We start from the raw sequence: 20104 nt of genomic DNA, 5'->3' as shown, positions 1-20104 counted from the left end.
CCCAGGTGCCATCTTATCCTTTGTAAGCATTGTGTAAACTGAACAATAGGATCATAACAAGACATCATCTTCTTGTCTGCACAATGTTTTATATAGACAAATGGTGAAGAGGACTTGTCAGACAGACGACAAGATGCAGCAAGACAACAAGCTGCAGATGATTTTAAAAAAATAAAAAATAAAATAAAATGACAGCATATCCTAATTCTGAATTTCCTTCTGATTAGCTTTAAACATACAAAGTAAGTTAAAATCTGAGCCGAGAATATAGGAAGTGCTTCTACATGTTCCACAATATTAGCAGAAGCACCTTTATATGAAAGTAACTGTCTTGATCTTGAAAATACAATATTAATTAATTAATTGCTCAAAAATTTTTATTAACATACATATCTCAGCAGGTCCATTGCATTAAGTGGTTTCTCATTTCTGCTATGCTGGAAAAAAGTTATAGTAAGAGTATCTCTCCTTTCTCTAAATCTGGGGGACTCACTAGTAGATGTGATGTGAGAGTTGCCAAAAGAAATTACTCACCCCATTTCCTGTTTTACCAGCAGCCAAGCAGCACGCTATATGTCACCAGCCATGCCCAGGAAGAAGAGAGAGAAAAAAAAATGCAGCTGAAATTAAGGTTCAAAATCCCAACTGTTTGAGACTGCTAGCATAACTAAAAAAAAAAAAAAAAGTTTAAAAAACTCAGAACAATAAGGAAGTATTAGAATTTTAATTTATTTTTTATTTAGGAGTTGAAGGTCAGAGTTGGTTTTTGTTCTTCCCTCCACAGAGTGTCCAAAAGACCCCTGCTCTGCATGTGTGAGCTGTTCCTTACTCTATTATTCATTCTTCCATCACTAGACTCATAGAAACACAGGTAGGCTTTTGGGGGACGGACAACTGAATCAATTTTCCATCACATCAATCGGAAGCTTGACGTATCTTTAACATATCTAAAAAAAGAGTTGATTATATGGCAGAAAGAGTGTCTTCATGGGAGACACCCTCCCCACTTCTAGCAGTTCCTAGGACAATCTGACAGACAGAGAACTCTGGACATCAAAAAGCTGATAGTCAAAGGAAAAGACTTGAAGTGATTTTTTTTTGGCCTGTTATGCTAAGCTAAATTTTCTTGTTTCTCAAATATTTTGATATTTCCCTCTTCCACTTGCAGATTTTTAAAATGCTGGTTAAAACAATCCTTCCAAAGCTAGTGTGTCATATTATTCTTTTCTATAACCCTTTGAAAAAGCTCTCGCTTTTACGCACTCCTCCCTCTACATCTCCATTTATCACATATGAATTTTCACCCTACATTTTGAAGGAACAAGTGTATATGGCATATGATGTCAAATGCAGATGCCACCACCACACACTCCTTTTTTTTTTTTTTTTTCCCAGAACAACTCTTGCATTTGAGAAATAATTGAAGATACAGAGGCGAAGCTTAAAGTTGTTCTGATATTCTGATCACAGCATTTACATGCACTGGAGGTTTAAATCCTGAACACATGAAAAGCTAAGGACCAGTTTTGTCCTACACGGGCAAACAATTAGGTTTCTCTTGCTGATAACACTAGCTCCACACTAAGAAAAAAACACCCACTTTTAAAATGTTCCTAGTGATACAAAATATACTTGTACATCTGGCTAAACTTAAAACGAGTTAATATTCCTGAGTACTAATGAGCATTCAGTCTGCTGCTGGAGAGACCTGGGAAGTGACACAAAAGATAGCGGGAAATCCCAGCTCCCTGAAACAAACTGCATACGTTTCTAAGACATCAGTTTGCAAACGGACAACCAAGTCACCTCAAATCCCATCTAGCTTTAAAAACAGAAGAGGCTGCATTAAAAGGAGTTTGAAACTTGTTATTAACACTATAACTAGGAAAAGACTCTGACAGCCTAAGTCAAGTGCAACTACCAGTTATCTGCCATACAGAGAAATGAAAAAAAGCATCTGAATGGATGCTATTTGAAAACTGATTTGGCATATTATTAAAAAACATCTAATACAGTTAGCATCCATTATAAAAAACACGAAAACAAATGACATACTTGTTCTTATGGCAATCACAAAGCCTTTCCCTGAGGACTGCTCCTCATTTAAAGCTCAGCACTCAGTCAAGCAGTCACAGGCTGAATATGGAAAAGCTAAAGAACAGACGAAACGCTATTAGAAACCTGAAGAAGCTGTTGGTACAAATGCTGGAATTCACTAACAATTATTTATTACACAGCATACCTAGGAAAGGCTAGCAGATCTGATCTGAGAATCTTGAGCAGATTCCACCTTGAATTCTCCTTTTCTTTTTTTCCTCTTTTCCTCCCAGCTGCCCTTCTGTTGCTTTGTGCAAATCCTCCGTGAATGCCACCTTCTGCAGCTCCTGGTGCATTACTTTGAAGGGAGGTTCCAAGAAGCAATATTTATCTTACATGAGAGACCAGAGGATAACTCGGGGACCTCAAGAGGTCTCTATCCAACCTTGTGCTTAAAACAGAATCCGCTATGTAATCAGACCAGGTTGCTCTGGGCTTTATCCAATTAGGTCTTGAAAACCTCCAGTAATGGAGACTGCCCCACTTCTCTGGACAACCCGCTCCAATGCTGGATTGTCCTCAATCCATGCATGGTAAATGCTTTCACTCCCCTCCTCTAGCAACCTTATTTATGGAAAAAAAACATAACGTAGCAGGCTCCTTTAATGTGGCACTGCCCAGGAACATCACTTAGGTGTCACACCGGCAACTGGAACTCAGCAGTACAAGAATTAACAGTGGCTGAAACAAAGGTCAAAAGCAGAATTAAAATTACCTGTGGTAAGAAAGGACAGTAGAAAGATACAAAAGTAAGCACAAGGAAGCATCAGCCAACAAATCAGTGCAACACTACCAGACTGGAGCAAAATTAAAAGGTCCAAGAAATTGAAGACTTCCGAAGAACAGTGTTTATGCCAAAAGCTTCCAAAAGTGTATCTTTCCCCAACTTTGCTCTGGGGAGCTAGACATTTTAGAGGGGCATCTCTTTGCAGTCTCACTCACTTCTCTTTGGACTCACATATTGATCCTACACAGTGATCTGTTACTTCACTTTAGTAATTGTTCAGTGATTTAGGCTTTAAATTTTGTCTCTGCATGTGCTAAGAGTGACTGTCACTCTCTGCCTTGCAATGAAAACATACTAACTGAATTACTAAACCGAAATGCATTTAACCAAAATTTTAACTTTGACCTCAAATGGCCTTTGTATTAGGTCTTTATTTACTTTTGCCAGAAGTGATACTGGACACGCGTACTCAAAAAACCTGTACAATATTTCCATTTCAACAGAATGCCTATCATTGCAAGGGCCATTAATAAGAAAAAAAATCAATTGAAAACTTTCCACAATGAAGCAACAACATTCTCTGTTCTTCCTCTGCTAACAACCACTGTGTCACATTAAGACCGGTGTTACACTACTTAACTAATTGAACCAGTGCTGTTTACACACAGTCTGAACGCCTAAGTGTTCTCACTATCCTCACAGAAGCTGAATTTCAAAGCCAAGCTGTTTGTCTTGAAACAACTACAATGGAAAAATAAAATGAGTAGTTTTCAATCTGTGGACTGCAGATTGCTAGTAAAGATTCAGAGCAAGGTGACTCCACAACCATATACACACATGCAATGTCCAAAAATAAGAGTCCCTCTCTCCAAAATAGTGAAGATCACTGATCTACATTCTTCAGCACCTTAAATCCCTTCCCTGTCTTTTATGCTTTGTATATGATATATACGGTGCTTTAAGAATAAAAACATCCTCCCCCTCTACCCCAAACTCCGTCAAAATAATTACTCTCTGTTGTCAAGGAAATAATGAAGAGGTTTGAAAACATGTATCAAACTTTTAGGAGCAGAGCCAGGATCACATCATCTTTTGGTTGAAATCAGAAGGAACCACATCATATATCACTTTTACACACTGATAGAGGAACTCAATCAAAAAATGTCTATCATCTTTCCTTTGGTACATCTAAAAGAATGAGAAAAATCTTAAAAACAGTGCTAGAAATATTAAGGGGAAAGAGGGATGGTGGAGAGAGAATACAGACTTTGTTAGATACATGATCCACAAATCAGCACAGCACTGAACAAAATAAATATAGTTGTATCGATGGAATACTGTTTACTCAAATTCAGTGTGATTCATTATACTGCATATGTAGACAGTATGAGTAAGACTGCTTCACAAAATGCCATGAAGTATATTGTAATCTTGTTTGCATAATAACCCAGATAAAATCATAAATAAAAACAGTTTCCAATTGAATTTCCTTGAACATACATCTGAACTAGAAAATATGACAACCGCAGAACCAGGTCTAGAAATCCACCTTTGACAAATGCCAATTTAAACAATCTCAAATTCCTTGATTTAAAGCACACTGCAGGTTTGGTACTCCGTTGGGTGGCTAATCTCACTCCCTTTCCCTGTTTTATAGGGGCACAATTACAAACTAGAGAACACTTCTGCGTGTCAGAAAACCGACTGCACTACAATAAGACCACAGGTCAAATCTCATCTCCTCTCTCCTGACTTCAAAAGTGAAAGAAAATTAAAGAAATTACTTTTCCCCTTCAGTTAAGACGAAACAATAGATTAGGGTACTGTGAGCACAGAAGCCAAAAGATCCCAAATTCCAAATCACATTCAACCAGTCCCTCTACTCCTATGCCTTAATTCCCCTGCTCTGCTCTTTCCCAGCTGTACGCGAAGCAGGGGATTGGATCCCTCTACTTCATAATTACTTTATGTTTGTGAAGTGGTTTGAAAATGAAAAATGCTCATTACAGAGCTCAAGCCTGCAGGGCAATGCTTAACAGCAAACATATTTCTGAAATACACTAGCACAGGCACTATATTGATTACAAGCTGCAGGATATTATTCTAATGCTATCTGAGGAATCACAGTGGCAACCGCTGAAATACCATGTGCAATCCCAGCCACAGCATTTTTTCTCTGTATTAGAAAAGAGCTTCGAGATGGGGAATTCCATGATGAGGTATACACAGTCCTACAGGGAGTAATGACTACAGATGCTATTTGCATCAATGTCCTTGTAGCAAGTACCAGGATGATGGATCACAACTGAGACTACAGACATAGCTAACAGTTACCCTTTTGAAGGGCATGACTCACTTCAAATTCTAATATAGTTGTCTGACATAAACTTGGGACTCTTGTATTTATGATTTATTTTAATCAAACATCCTACTTGTAGGAAGAGGTGATAGCTTCTTTGCATTACAGTTACAAATACTATGCAAATGTAAATTTTATGTTCCCCTATCCTTCAGCTCCTGTCCTACATTTTAGGCTTGGCAGGATGACAACCGTCATAATTAAAGTAGTTGAAGGTAATATTAAAAGGCAGTTTCTGATTTTTTTAAGTAAGTCAGAGAAAATCTGTGTGTCATACAAAAGGTCAATGGGAGGGAGTCTGTCTTTGGGGTGTCCTTTTATGATAAAATTACATGTGTTCTTGTAGAGTGCAGCTCAAAGAATTAATAGCAAAATTTAACAAAAGATCATCGTTTCAACACAAAACTTCTTGAAACATGGCAACTTCTGTTACCTGCTGCTTTTCTGTAACTATATAGCAGGAACTGTTTTTACCACTTAGTTTTTGAAGTGGTAAGTGGATAGGTGCTAAACAAAAACCCATGATTGTAAACACATTCTCTCTCATCACCACCATCAACCATTTTCACCTCTCCAGTTGGAACACCGCTGCACAAACAGCTGCTTTAGCATTTGGCAAGACTGAAGGTGTGGAACAGAAAAGACAGAAGGAACCTTCTAACACAGACCTGCTTCCAGCTCAACTGAAACTGTTTCCAAAGAGAACAGACATATTTTTAGAGCTTCCCACTCACTCATCTCATACAACCTATTCATTTCTGGACCCACCCCACAGCTTTTATTCCCTTTGTTCTACCAAGCACTGTAGTATTGTTTGTTTGCTTGAGCATAAGAACCAGAAACCTTACCTGGAGCAGACGGACAGCTTAACAATCACATCATCTCATCCCTTTTATCAAACTAACAGTTTACTGCGCTTAGAAGAAAAAGTTATTATAAAGTAATACATCTGGGTTTCTACTAACCGCGTTTGTCAAGTCAGTTTTCCCAGTCCACGCCGAGCATCATCAAGATTTCAGTCAGCAAGAGGAACTCTCTGAAGCAAACTATTATTTTTTTGCAAAAACATTTGCAACCAAGACGGCCTCAAAACCATACAGAAACACATGCCCTACTTGTTCAGACCAGCGTGAGAACATCAGCGAGCTAGAACTGCGATGCAATAACTCCCTCTACCGAGGCATTCTGGTAAAGACCCACAAGGACGCTGCAAAAGAGCAGCAGCACCTAGTTTTTCTCTCCTTGCCTCTTAGTTATATACATAAGCTATGGGGAAAATATATTTTTAAGCTAGATCACTCACTGTCACTACAATAAATAGAGTAAGGAAGGTAGACTGGAAATTGAAAAGACCTGATCAGTGGCACCCTGAAACTAATAAGGCTTCTCTTTTTTTTTTTAAACAAGTTTACACTTCTATGGTTAACCCTGGGAATCAATTTGGAGGAATTTTGACCAACATTTGGAGTTCTGCACATGCGTGCATCCATGTACTTACCTAGCCTGAAAGTGCTTTATTTATTTATTTTTTGATTAATCTCATTTTTTTTGGATGACCATAAAATGAAATGGGAGTAAAGAGACTTCATCCAGACAGAAAGCCCAAAGCAATTTGTTCTGGTATTATTTTACCAGACATAGTGACAGCTGAGGTGAACACCCCAACCATGCTTAATTTTGGATAGGAAGTAGACAGTCTGATGTGCAATCAGTCTTAGAAGTAGAACGTATGTCAGCACAACACGGTTATTCAACTGGAATTTGCCTGAGAAGCAAGAACTAACAGTACTATTCAACACTAAAAGTGTACTAGGTAGTTAAACTATCAAGCTGTGTGGAATGAGAACAGTCGTCACCACAGATCTATATGCAAATCCAGGAAGACTTCATTCTGAAGTTTCTACTACATCTTACTATGGGAGGCATCTATTTTAAAGACTTCCATGTTGCCCTTTGCAAGAGTATTTTTGCATCACTTTATATTGGAAAGCAAGGAAACACGTAAAACATCTCACAACTCAGCAAAAATTGTCACTTTATTAATCAAGTTATACTATAGTTAGTATTCTACCTTGATTTTCAAAGAAATTATCTGGGTTATATACTGCCCATGCTACCATTATCTTTTGTAATTAAATGACTGAAATGTAAACAATTTAAGTTTGATTAGAATTGCCATCAAAATCAGCAGTTTTACAACTCCTACAACTGTAGTTTCACAAATCCAGACTTTCAACAATGCCCAAGACAGGTGAAATACATATTTTTACATCGTTTAAAATGCTGTGGAGGTAAAGAGTTTATCTTCAAATTTCTTCATTTGTATTCTGCCGTACCAATTATCATTTATTTCAGGAAAGGCACCAGCTGTGCAATTCCTTCTCTAAGAAGATCCACAAAGCAGAATGGGCATCTGTACCAAACGGAACAATACACTAAGGGTTTGAGAAACTCTTCTTAGTTTTTCAGATGTAAAGTAACTCCTGGGCTAACTGAAAACTGAAGTAACTCAGACACTTTATTAATTATAATAATACTCAGCAAAAAGGAAGGGGTGAGCAGACGTCACTTCTAACACGTGTTTAAGTTTGATTTTTAATTGCTATTATTTGAAAAAGCAAATGAACAACAATCTCCAGTTCATACCTTTCACAGTTATTTTCTTTAATATGCATTTAAGTTATGAAAATATATCTGTAACTTACCTCCCTAACAGACAGCTGTGGGGGTAGTGACACAGAAAATACAAAACTGGTGAACTGGTAGTCAGCAGAATTAACCTTTTCACACACCTGTAAGGGAAGGATTTTAATGTTAATGTTAAACTACAGCAATAGAAGTGAGTAGATAATCTTTTAGGATATTCTTTATTCTAGCATCATCACTGTAAATCCATATTAATACACATTCAGAGAGATGCCAAACACACAAACTAGACTAATCCCTAACAACTTATTGAAATATAAGCCCTTTTTTTAAAGGGAAAAAAAAAAAAAGAAGACACTAAAGAACTGTTGTTCTTATTGCTGTGGTATTATGAAACAACAAAACTCATTATTTTATGGTTAAAACCAATTGTATACATAAATCTTGGCATAAGGAATTATACCACTGTGACCAAAGTCTAGAACAGTTGACTCAGAATATTTTTCTTCATGGCACTGATATAATTCTATGACAATAAAAATGTTAAGGTCCTGGGATAAGACAGGAACAAACAGGTTTCCACAGTAATAATTCAGTCAGTCTTCAAAGTAACAGAATAGAACGGAATGTTTCATCTTTCAGTTTACGACAGAACACCTACATTTTCTCAGGATTACTATACAACCACTACAAATAAGTGGGAACTTCGCCTAGATTTCTACTGTGCTTTGATACAAAAATCCTGTTTGTCACTGGAAATAAAGCGAGAACCCAAACAGGCATCAAATGTTTTCAAGTAAGCTAGTGAAAACTGATGGCTACATGTCTCTACTGGAAGGAAGCTTAAACACACATGGAGAAAAAGAACAAAATTTCAGCGATTTTAGTGAATGTTAACAAAGACAAATTACGAGCTTTCAAGATGAAATCAACATCTCAAATAAGGAAATTTCCTCATAAGAGAATCAGGTTTTGTGGAGCCTGTAACAAATGCTGTGAGATTTTCCATTGCTGTGCAAGAGTGTATCTCCAAAACAAGTCTTAAAAGTAGGTTCAGTAAACATATATGCACTCTTTCAATGGAAACAAAAAAGAACCATCACACACTTCAACAGAAACTATATACTACGCTTTCTATTTAGTCCTAGTTTTTTTATACAGTCATGCTATTAAACCAAATTCTTGGTTTTCCTATTAAATCTGTTAGACTCTTCAAATGCAAGCAGAATTTTTTAGCTGATATTTAGGTTTGTCACATAAGCAATTTCATTTCTCAGAGATGTTCACAACACTCATTATGCCTGTACTCTCCTAATTCATATTTTCTTCAATATCTACAATCTGTTGTATCACTGAAACATTGTCTTCCTTTGTGACTTTCTAAATAGTACTATATGGTAAAGAAATGTTCCTGCTATATTAGGAACACTTAGTCAAGCTGAAGAACACAGCATTTGATGCCCCCTCATTTTACCTTTATATAGCAAAAAGTGAACAGAGATCATCATTTACAGTGAGGTTTTATTTGTACTGTATGCAGCTGAACCTCAGGTTATCTCCTAACCTCATGTAACTACATATCTGTTAATCTTTTTCTTAGGAAAATAGGTTTCTATCAGTCATTCCATTGCACCTGCACTGCTATTTTTGAAGTTACATTATGAGAAACCCTGGGTAAAATATGGTCACACTGACAAATTCTATTCTGCAGCTGCAGAAGAGGTATGCAAACACTATGTCAAGGAGCAGTACGTAGTTGAATGGCGCCACCTACACTTCAAATATTCAAAATGGGTAAATGTTTTGCTCTTTCTCTCAGTTGTTTAACTGTATGTATGGTGTTTTTAATCACCAGCTCCATGCTGCAGGCCCCAACATGCAAAAGCTCCTAAAAAGTACACATATAGATTAAAAACTGGTTATTTACCCTTTTGACAAAGTCAGCCTCGCAGAACTCCTGAAGAATTCCCAAACACACATTGCAAACCTCCACAGTTGAGTTCTCCACAGCAGCATTGTCATCATTAACCAAAGGAATCTGCTTGAGCACTCCATTCTGGTTCAGATCATCAGGCACCTCTTCTGTGTATTCAAGTCTGATTCGCTTACATGGTGGATCAACTACGCCAAAACCAGCTGTATCTTCTTTTTGTTGGTTATTTTTCAGGAATTCTTTCAGATCCTTCATCAAATCCTAACACAAACAGAAGGATCCTACTGTTGTTGGTTTCGCCTCTTTTATCAAATGCTGTAAAAAGCACTTACATGTCTCTGAAAGGCAGTAGCAACCACCCAACTTTAGTCTTTGTGTATGTAATTAATACCTTTTAATTTATACCAAAAGACATCTGCACAATTAAAAAAGCTACAAACTGTATTTCTGTCAAAATGTTACCCAAAGACGTTGATTTTTGCTGAACAGACTTCTTTACCATCCAAGAAAAGTGGAAACATTTTACAGACTGACTTGCAGAAATTCATTCATCATCAACCCCATTGCTATTCAATGAAAACAGGTGTTTATTGCCTTTTTGTCATTTAGATTATGTAAGAATTTAATTCCCCCAACTCAATTAGCCCAGATGACTAGGAAGAGAGTTGGCCACTACAGTATGAGAAGAAAATGAGAACAGATAAATGTGAGGGTGAAATTAAATGCACGTGACAGAGGAGGAACAACTTCATGTAATGAGAGAAGCCTACAAATATTCAAAGGTGTGTTGGTGAGGAGAGAGAAGAATTAACTACATGTCTGTAATTTAGGAAGGGTGACATATAGAGGTAAGGTATAGTTCAGAAAAAAAAATTATTAAAACATCTCCAATAAAAAAGAGAGTAGTTACTGCATAGTTACAGCTCACGAGGAAAATTGGGTAGAGCTGCAAAAGAATGAAAAACAGCATGTGGAATGAACGCTTCTCAAATGATTGAAAGAAAATGGAAAAGGATAAAGAAGAAAAATTTGAAAGATGAATTCTGGAGTGTCTAAACTTGAATAAAGGTGAAAAAAATCAAAACAAACACCATAAGATGCAAGCGTAAAGACAAGGGATTAGACCAGGTAAATGGCAATGTTTATTTGGCCTACATGATGATACCTCAGAGATATGAGGTACCTACCTCAATATGGTAGAGGAGCAAATAGCCAAAACCAAGTTGAGACATGTCTAATACTAGAACACGGGCAAGAATAATTGTGCACAACTAGGAAAAATTAGGAGAACATTGAATTTCAGCACTAAGATCTGCTAAACAGGATACCTAATAACACTCTGTTTGACTGAAAATGGTAAATTTATCATTCACCTGTGCTGTGCCATTCTTTAGTTACAGCCCCCCATTCAATTCTACTGAAAGAAAGAAGTATGAGGCAAAAGTACGCAGATGGTTCCTTCTCTGTATCAACTGCACTGACACACAGAATCTTTGCTACTTAATACATTAAAGGAAAAAGAAAGGAGGGAACTGTCATAGCTGCACTGCTATGCTAAGTGATAGATCCGTGCTGTGCAGAAGCTACTCTGCCCTGTTTACCAGTATTTCCAGGTAACATGTAGCAACTTTCTCAGTCAATGTTAACATCAAACCCACAACAATTCTTGTATTCTACCATTCTTGTCATTTCTCAAATTTGCAGTGTAGCAGTCATTCTCCATAACTCATTCTGCAAAGCATTTTCCTCTCAGGCAAAGAGCCCGAGAACTCAACATCGTCTCCAAGGAGTGTGCAAAGAACACTGCGTTTATATGTTCACACATTCTAATTAGGAATACAAAGAACAAACCTTGTATGGATGTCTGTAAAGTGTCTGTGATCCCACACGGCAGAACCTGAAAATACATCGTGGGCAAGTGCCAGTGTTCAGTAATAGCTGAACAATTGGTTTGTCCTTTTCTGTTAGCGAAGACATGCTGGATAATTCTAAAATTAAAAGAGAAAAGAAAAGGAAAAACCTAAGGATAAACGTAATTCAGCAACTCAAGGATAAAAGGACTCGTATAACTCCCAGTGAGGTACTCACACTTACTGGCTATCTAGGAAACTTGCGGACGCATATAATAACTACAATTGTTCACACCAAAGGTTCAATTAGTGTACTGTCTTCCAAAGCAGGGACAAACAGATATGACAGGGAAATGTGTGTGTGCAGGGCATACTACCTCTGTCAAGTGCTCTCTGTCTCCAGTTCTCTCTGCTTTGGGGGACTTTTCCGAGCTGCCGTCATTTGTCTGTTGGTAAACTAACAGATCTTTCATTAAAACCATCTCTTGTGTCTCCCATATTTTTGTCATTGCCTCTGTAACATCTTTTATCAACAAATTCCATGTCTATCGCCCAGTGGCAGACGAAAGACCTGATTTTATTTGGGGTTTAGCTCCTCTAGACAACATTTGATGTCACCCTAGGCTTTGTATGGCATGAGATGGTGTGAAGCATGGTATGTTGGCACTCCCCACACCACTCACAGTTTATTAAATGTCTAACGTCCGTTGCATAGCATTAGAAATACCTCAGCCACGGAAGACCTTCACAGAATAGGGAAAGTTATTAATTCAATTATTTTCCACGAGATTTGGATTCTTTATGGTCGGCTATAAAAACAAGGAGTATGTAGAAAACTCGAAATTATATTTTAGAAGGAAAAACAAACAAACGTACTTTCAGACACTGCCTAACTTAATTCAGCTTCCTGCCACCTGAACGACACGGCCGTGCCGACGCCTCACGCCCTCACCGCCAAGACCCGGAGACCCAAAAGGAAGAAGCCGGGGAGGTTCCTGGGGAACCCCCGCTCCCGGGGCGGCTCCGGGAGCCGCTCCCTCCGCGCCCCGCTCCTCACGGCCGCCCCCGGGCCGCCATAAGCCCGCGCGCCTCCCCTCAGAGCGGCCCTCGGCGCGGGGAGCCGCGCTCACCTCGATCCGAGCCGGGCGCTGGGCGGGCGGCAGGGCCGGCCGAGGGCTGCGCAGGGCAGGGCGGAGCGGCGGAGCGCGTCGCCGCCCGATTGCTCGGTGCTGCCGCGCCCGCCGGGGGCCGGGCCGGGCCGGGCCGTGCCCACAGCCGGGCCCGCAGCGAGGCGGAGATGGCGTCGCAGCCGCCGCCTCCCAAGCCCTGGGAGAACCGGCGGCTGGCGGGCACCGTGGCGCCCGCCTTCCAGTGAGTGCGGGGCAGCCGGGGGACGAGCGGCCGCCGCCGGGGGTCGCCTGCACGCCTGCGGCCCGGCTGGGGCTGGGGACGGGCGGCTGCCATCGGCCCCCCGGAGCGCCCCCCCCGGCCGCCCTCCCTGAGGGCGGCTCAAAGGTCGGGCCGGAGCCTGAGGGGCTGGGGCGCTCCGGGGTGGGCTGGGGCCGTTTGTCGGAGGTTTTGGGGAGGAGGAAGGTGTGCGCGGTGGGGAAGCTGAACCCGGGTGGGAAAAAAAACACGCCGCTTTGGCTTGGGAGGCCGTGGAGGTGCGTGGGCCTCCGGGGAGCGGGGGAGCTGCGCCTTGTGAGAAGGGGGGAAGGGGAACTGGGGCATCTGGCACCACTACCTTCGTCTGGGTGTCCCGAAAATACAGCGTGGGATGTTGTACGGTTCCTTTTTTTTTTTACCAGAAATCAGTGCTTGATGGTTGAAGATCAGCCTTGTGTAGCATGTTTGGCGCTAGCGGTAGCAGTTAGAGTGAGTTGAAACTGGGCAAAAGGTGAGCCCCAAAGTGAACTTCCAACAAAAACTTTCTGCTTCCACCACAAGCTGAAGCTTGCTGAGTAGAAATGTAATTTTTCTTGGTGGGATTATCTAGTTCATTTTAAATTGCTTCAAGGAGCTTAAAAGTGAGGTGTCCTAAGGTGACTATTAGGTGCGTAGCGTGTCTTCTGTGGTAATACCTTATTCTTGCTTCTGTTTTTAACTGTTAAGAGAGTTAAAGTTTAAGATGGCAAAAGCAGACATTATGAATATACAAATATTATACTCTGTTTTGCAAACTGTAGGTTTTGCTGAGAGGAAGTTGTTCTGTATCTTACGTGTAACTGATATAGCAAGCATGTTTCATATTGAAATGAGCAAAAGCTGGCATCTGGTTGATAGAAGTCAAATACCAACCTAGTTAGTACTCAGAGACTTACTGCAAAGGGCATAGATAAACCAACCGAAATTTACAGGCATGCAAATGGCTAGAAGTTCATTTAATTAAAAAAAAAAAAAAAAAAGGCTCGTAATACCTTTTTCTGCTAACTGATAATGCATTCAATCTCTAAATGTTCTGCATAAAGGTTATTAGAAAGGTTAGGTAGAGAAGGAAAAGCAGGGGACCCTAAGGCCTTGCATATGCTGTATAATTGTTTGGATTCTCAATTAGGTCACACCACCCTCTTCTCTAAGGGTGGATTCAAAGGAGCTGTCAGACTTCTTTCCTTCTGTACCATTGGCTTATTATCTAGGAGAGATGAGAACAAGTATTGGAAATAAAGCTTTCATATTGCAAAATGTTCTTGGTTGCATGTATAAGACAGTCTTGCATGGAGATAAACAACTTTGGTGTTACAGCATCAGGTGCGATAGATCTGGATGCAGCATTTCCTGCTTTCTTAGTCTATATGATAAATTAGCTGAAGGTTTTTCCATCTGTATGATTCAGTTGGGTTGCAGTTCCATCCTTACAAAGAATATCTCATGTTTTTTTTTTCCTGAAAGACCTGTGTTTCTTGGCTAAATTTTTTACTTCTTACAAACATTGTGCAATGTACTGGGTGTTTGGCTACTAAATTCCTCACCCTGGCACTACTGAAACGCGCTGTCATATTTATAGTTAGTCCAGACCTCTGAGGAAAACGAAAATGCAACCTTATTTTGAGTACTAATCTTGATTGTCTGAATTTGTTTAGGTCTCCTGACTTGAGTGACAACTTGCTGACCAGACCTGGACAACCCACAGTTGCACGAATACCTCCACCTATTTTGCCAAGACCATCACAGCAAACAGGAAGCAGCAGTCTGAGCACTTTCAGGCCAGCCTATAGTAGTTCTTTTACTCCAGGCTATGGTTCATATGGAACCTCTTTTTATGGAAGCTATAGTCCTTACAGTTATGGATATGGTGGTTTGGGTTATAACCGCTTTCGTACAGATGATATTCCTCCCAGCAGGTTTGTTCAGCAGGCTGAAGAGAGCAGCAGAGGCGCCTTTCAGTCCATCGAAAGTATCGTGCATGCATTTGCCTCGGTCAGCATGATGATGGATGCTACATTTTCAGCTGTGTACAACAGTTTCAGAGCCGTGTTGGATGTAGCCAATCACTTCTCCCGCCTCAGAATACACTTCACAAAGGTGTTTTCAGCTTTCGCTTTAGTGAGAACTATAAGATATCTCTACCAGCGTCTACAGCGGTTACTAGGTTTGCGGAAGAGCTCTGAGAATGAGGATTTGTGGGCTGAAAGTGCGGGGACAGTAGCTCGTGTTGGTCTTGAAGACAAGGCAGCTAACTCAGCAAAATCCTGGCCTATTTTCTTGTTCTTTGCTGTTATAATGGGAGGTCCCTATCTGATTTGGAAACTGCTTTCTACATACACTGATGAAGAAACAGGTAAGATGATGTGCTGTGTGAGAGAAGTGCAGAGTATACGTTCACTTAGTTATCACGTGTAAAGATTAATCTTATATTTCAGTAATGGAAGTTAACTAGATACTGGGGTACAATTTTAGGCATGTGATACAGGTAACAGCCTGTTTAAATAGCCTACTCTTGAGTTAGGATGCAGTTTTTTGGTATGCCTTGTGTGATTCAAAAATTACGGTTTCTTTCTATTTCTGTGTCCTTTCTATGAGATGCGTCAGCTGAGGAGGAAGGGGGGGAAGCTATTGGGTATGTTGTCTTACAAAATCATGATTTGTTTGTTACTGCTGACAGTTCTCTGTCAGAATTTTTAGTGAGGCAGTTAAGGTGTCTTCTCCATTTTTATTTTATTAAAAACAAACAAGCACTTAATTCAAAGCAAGTAACTTCTTAACTCCTATTTGGAAACAGTGTCTAGTAACTGGGCAAGTGGCGAAGATGATCATGTAGTTGGAAGAGCAGAATATGACTTCAATGCTCTTTCAGAAGAAGAAATTTCTTTCCGTGCTGGTGACATGCTCAAATTAGCACCCAAAGGTAAACTTTTAATCTTTTATTTGTTTTCTAATCACATGTCCCCCCGTTTCAGACTGTAACAATATGACTTATTTCACAAAAACAAAACACCTTGTTGGACCCAACTCCTCATCTCTACTGCTTTTTTTTTTGTCCATTAGTTATTACATGCGTTCTAACAAAGCCCACTGAATAATTTTGTTCAATTTCCCTAAAGTATGACACAACCTAAACTTACCCAGGGAGTACTTTGTGGTTACTGTCTTGGCTATTTCTTCCTCATGTGCACTGTACAACAGTGAAAAATATTTTTCCTGTGAAAAAATCTGATGGTGTCAACAATTTCAGCTTCACAGTACTCTTCAGAATACCTCACCAATGCAGATCCTAGTCATTTCTCCTGTGAACTAATTTGTATCTGCCTTTTATCACAGAGTTATTTTCTCTGTGTGATTAGTTGTCCTCTACCTCCTGGTGTATTTGTACCTCAACTGCAACGTATTTTGAATTGTTTTGTAACTTAATGCATTTGTGTTTTTTTCTTCAGAACAACAACCCAAAATCCGTGGTTGGCTTTTGGCTAGTTACGATGGCCAAACAACAGGACTTGTGCCAGCAAATTACATCAAAATACTGGGCAAAAGAAGAGGTAGGAAAACAGTGGACCTGGAAAGGATTACGGAGCAACGGCCATCCTTTGTCGGCACATCTGATAGAGGATCCACTGCTGCTGTGACTTTAGAGGAGCAGGAAGCTGCTTTTGATTCTGTTTTTGCTGGAAGTAGTAAAGTTCCTGTTGCATCTGACTCCACTGTAGTCAGTGGAGAGAAACAGGGACTCTAAGGCACTTTCATCAACAAAGCAACTGAACTATGTTTTATTGATAAAACTTAGGGTATGTTGAAAATCTGTATTGTAGTGGAACACTGATGGGTCTTCACCAGTTATTGCTGCTACTGACTGGTGAAGGGATGGAGAGATGATTGCTCAAATTTGTATTTATTTTTGGTTGACCTATGGCTGTATATTAGTGACTCTACCCAACCACCTGGCAGCAGCTGTAAGATCTTGAGTCAAGAAAAGTTGAGGTGCTTATGACAAAGCAAACAAACAAATGAGGACTGACCTGTTCTTGTTAAGTAGACAAACTGTTGATGAAACCTGGAGATTAATGTCCAGTCTTCATTGGAATGTCAGCTTGACAAGATGCCACTTCAATAAATGTGCAAAGGGAAAAAACAGATTTCTGTAAAAAGCCCTCCAAAACTGGAGGCTGAGTATGATAAAATAGTGATAGTGCATTGTTTCCCTCTGAACGGAATAAGAATTGCAAGAGATTTAGGTGACACAGCCGAATCATTAGAAGATATCAATTGCTTGCTTTTTGGTAAGAAGTAGGGCTTCTGACATAAAGACCTTAGCTCTTTCTTATCAAAAAAAGAATGTGACTCGTGAAAAAGAAGGGGGGGTACCGTGGAGGATGGATTAGGAATTACAGTGGAAGAATAGTGAGCCTTCAGCAGTAGTTCTAACTTTATTATTATTATTAAAAGAACATTAGAATGAAGGGCATCACTTGGTCAAGCACTTTCCAGGGCACTTACTGTCATTCCCTTCTGTAGTAAACTCATTTGTCATCACTCCTAGCCATGTTGTGTTGTAGCCTGTTTACTGCCATCTGCATCTCTTTATTTTTTTTTTATTTTTTCTTTATTTTTTTGGTTTTTGTTTTCAAGAATGTCAAAATACCTATGCTGCATTTTTAGTGCAGCGGTCATGCTTTGAAGTGTGTGGGGGTTAACAATTCCATTGAGTGGCAAAGAAAAAGTAAAGTTTCTTGTTTAGTTGTCTCAATTAGCTAAGTTCTTGGAGTTAACTCCTTGTGCTGTCTTTCAGGTGGTTAATGTTGCATCTGCCCATACTATTTGAGGGCTCTGGTTTATCAAAAGCCATAAAAGCATTAAGACTGTTGCAAGTGCTTGGTATTTCTTTCATATTGGTGTTTGAGAATTCAGTATTGAAATACAGTTTTTCTTAATGAAGCAAAGAATAATTACAACTTTTTTCCTTGAAAATATATATATGTGTGTGTGTGTGTAATATATACATACATATAACATGTTGAGCTTCTGAAGGTTAGAGCGGTGGGTAAAATACCTAAAGCTTGTCTTTATCACTAAAATAGCTTTTTATTTTAAAGGTACTCAAAAGTATTAGTAAAAGTAGGACATGCCCTTTGCTTAACTGATCCAGTAGTTTCAATTTGACTGTTTCTACTGAGATCTTCAACATCCATTACATATTAGCAGAGCTTTCAGTATTTATATTTTAATTGCATTTGCTGGCCTTGAGTTACGAGAATCCTGTTCACCACGACAAATCTATGACAAGGAAAATTGAAGGGAGCATTGCATTATTGAGGTAGGGTGGCTGAAAAGGTGCATCCTGTGCTGGAACCTTGGATTTTAAAGTAACCTCTGAATGGCTGCTGATAATGAGCAAGAATTAAGTGGTTGTGCTCGGATATTGGGAGTAACCATTTTTACTAGATTGTTAGATCCTCAAGTGCAGAGGAAAAGGAAAGAGTAGTTTAAAGAGGAAATGGGAAACTAGAACTAGGTTTAAAACAGAACACATTCCTGAGACATTTCTTTGTGTATCAGGGCATTGAAGAATTTTTTCTGTATTTGGAAATAACACCTGTTGTTGAAATAAAATTAGCAAACAACCCTGAAATATAAAAGGGGGGTGGGGGGTGGGAATGAGGTTGTTAAGTGTACAGTTCTGCTTACAGTTTGTATTCATGGAGGGAATTAGTTTACTGTTGTGAGTTTTAATTGATGGACTGTCAGCCTCTCTCGTGTCAGTGGAAGATTTCAATCAGAGGAAGGGTCTTTTAAATAAATGAATAAATGAAACCCAAACTTTTGTGGAATATCCATTCAAGTAGACTTCTGTTTATCTGCTCAGAACAAGTTGGGAAGACAGTACCTCAATGTTCATCAGAAACCTTAAAACTACTAATTTTTAGAAAGATGGATTTAACACTCACATTTCAGGTCATAATATTTTTGAAAACATTTTTTTAGTAGAAAAATAGGTTATAAATAACTTGTCTTCACAGCAGTTCAACTTTAATCTACCAATCACTAACTGTCATAACTACATCTGCTAAATCCTGACAAGAGTTTTGATTCTTTCAATCTTGTGATTACTTTAATACGAAATGAAGGCTCTGAGGAAATGAAGTTATTTAGCTCACAATTAACTGTATTGGTTGCAGAAGGGTGTTAAAAATAATTGAAGTAAAATATATACTGTTTCAAGATTTAGATTTTTCCTTTTTCTTTGTATGTACAAACTAGCATTAGGAAAGGGTGTGAATTTCATTGTCTACATCTCTGCCTGTACGTCAGCCTACAGAAAAACCATCTCAGTGAATGCTGATTGAAAAAGAGAGGCTGGTTGACAGGCTGCTCAAGACTTGTGCAAGTTAAGAACAGTGAGAAGACTAAAAGGAGGAGGTGCGGCTCCAACTGGAGTATGTAGAAGAGGAGATTAGGAAAGAGGTGCAGTTGAAATACTGCTGAACTGAGCTGAAGTACTGCTGAAATACTGCATTAGGCAATTGACTCTTATTTTAAGATCTGTAAGTACTGAGCTACCTTTATTATTCTTTGGCACTACTTGTATACCTGTAGCAGACCTAGAAGGTTCTAACAGACCTACAGCATTTGCTTATATAAAATTTTAATCTTTTTTGAATGTTATTATAGACTGTTCAGCATACCAACCATTTTGTGCTTGAATACTATCTGAACTAATGACAGCTGCCAATTTTGACTGGTTCTCTGGGTGCTAGCAGTACATGAATGTGCACATGTTCAAAGCTTCGCTCAGGTTTCTGACAAATAAATTATAAACACTCCTTTTGTCTAGTAGAACTTAATAAAATTGTCCTTTCTTTGCACAGGTTCAAAAAATTCCTTCTGTGGAACTGGACTGCATCTGAGCTAGTAAGATTGCTTTGACGTATTGGTCATATTGGTGAAATGTAGTAGTCAAGTAAATACAAAGAAAAGAGTTTCTTATAAATCTGATTTGTCAGTGAAAGTTTTCCAAAAGAGGTTTAAAGTCAGTAACCAACACAGTGACTTCCTTGACACAC

General features: G+C 39.2%; 2 protein-coding genes across 8 annotated transcripts in view; one reads left to right on the top strand and one right to left on the bottom strand.

Annotated features, from left to right (window-relative positions):
* PUS10 (pseudouridine synthase 10) overlaps positions 1 to 12877 on the bottom strand; it is a 34896-nt gene extending 22019 nt beyond the window's left edge. Inside the window, exons 1-5 of one of the 7 annotated variants that reach the window (XM_080587901.1) lie at positions 12743 to 12877; positions 11614 to 11750; positions 9757 to 10023; positions 7889 to 7975; positions 535 to 569 (exon numbers count right to left, since the gene is read on the bottom strand). In XM_080587901.1, coding sequence (XP_080444027.1) covers positions 535 to 569; positions 7889 to 7975; positions 9757 to 10023; positions 11614 to 11739 — 515 coding nt within the window. In that variant the 5' untranslated portion in view covers positions 11740 to 11750; positions 12743 to 12877. The other 6 variants (XM_080587903.1, XM_080587902.1, XM_080587904.1 and 3 more) reach the window with 6 other exon arrangements.
* PEX13 (peroxisomal biogenesis factor 13) lies at positions 12801 to 19864 on the top strand. Its single transcript, XM_080587910.1, has 4 exons — positions 12801 to 12983; positions 14693 to 15390; positions 15832 to 15957; positions 16484 to 19864. Exons 1-4 carry the CDS (start codon positions 12910 to 12912, stop codon positions 16777 to 16779), a joined length of 1194 nt encoding a protein of 397 aa, XP_080444036.1. The 5' UTR covers positions 12801 to 12909; the 3' UTR covers positions 16780 to 19864.
* The last annotated feature ends 240 nt before the right edge of the window (positions 19865 to 20104 follow it).

This window comes from Anser brachyrhynchus (genome assembly GCF_964034855.1).
Source record: "Anser brachyrhynchus genome assembly, chromosome: 3".
Lineage (NCBI taxonomy): Eukaryota > Metazoa > Chordata > Aves > Anseriformes > Anatidae > Anser > Anser brachyrhynchus.
This window is presented reverse-complemented; position numbering and strand designations above follow the sequence as displayed.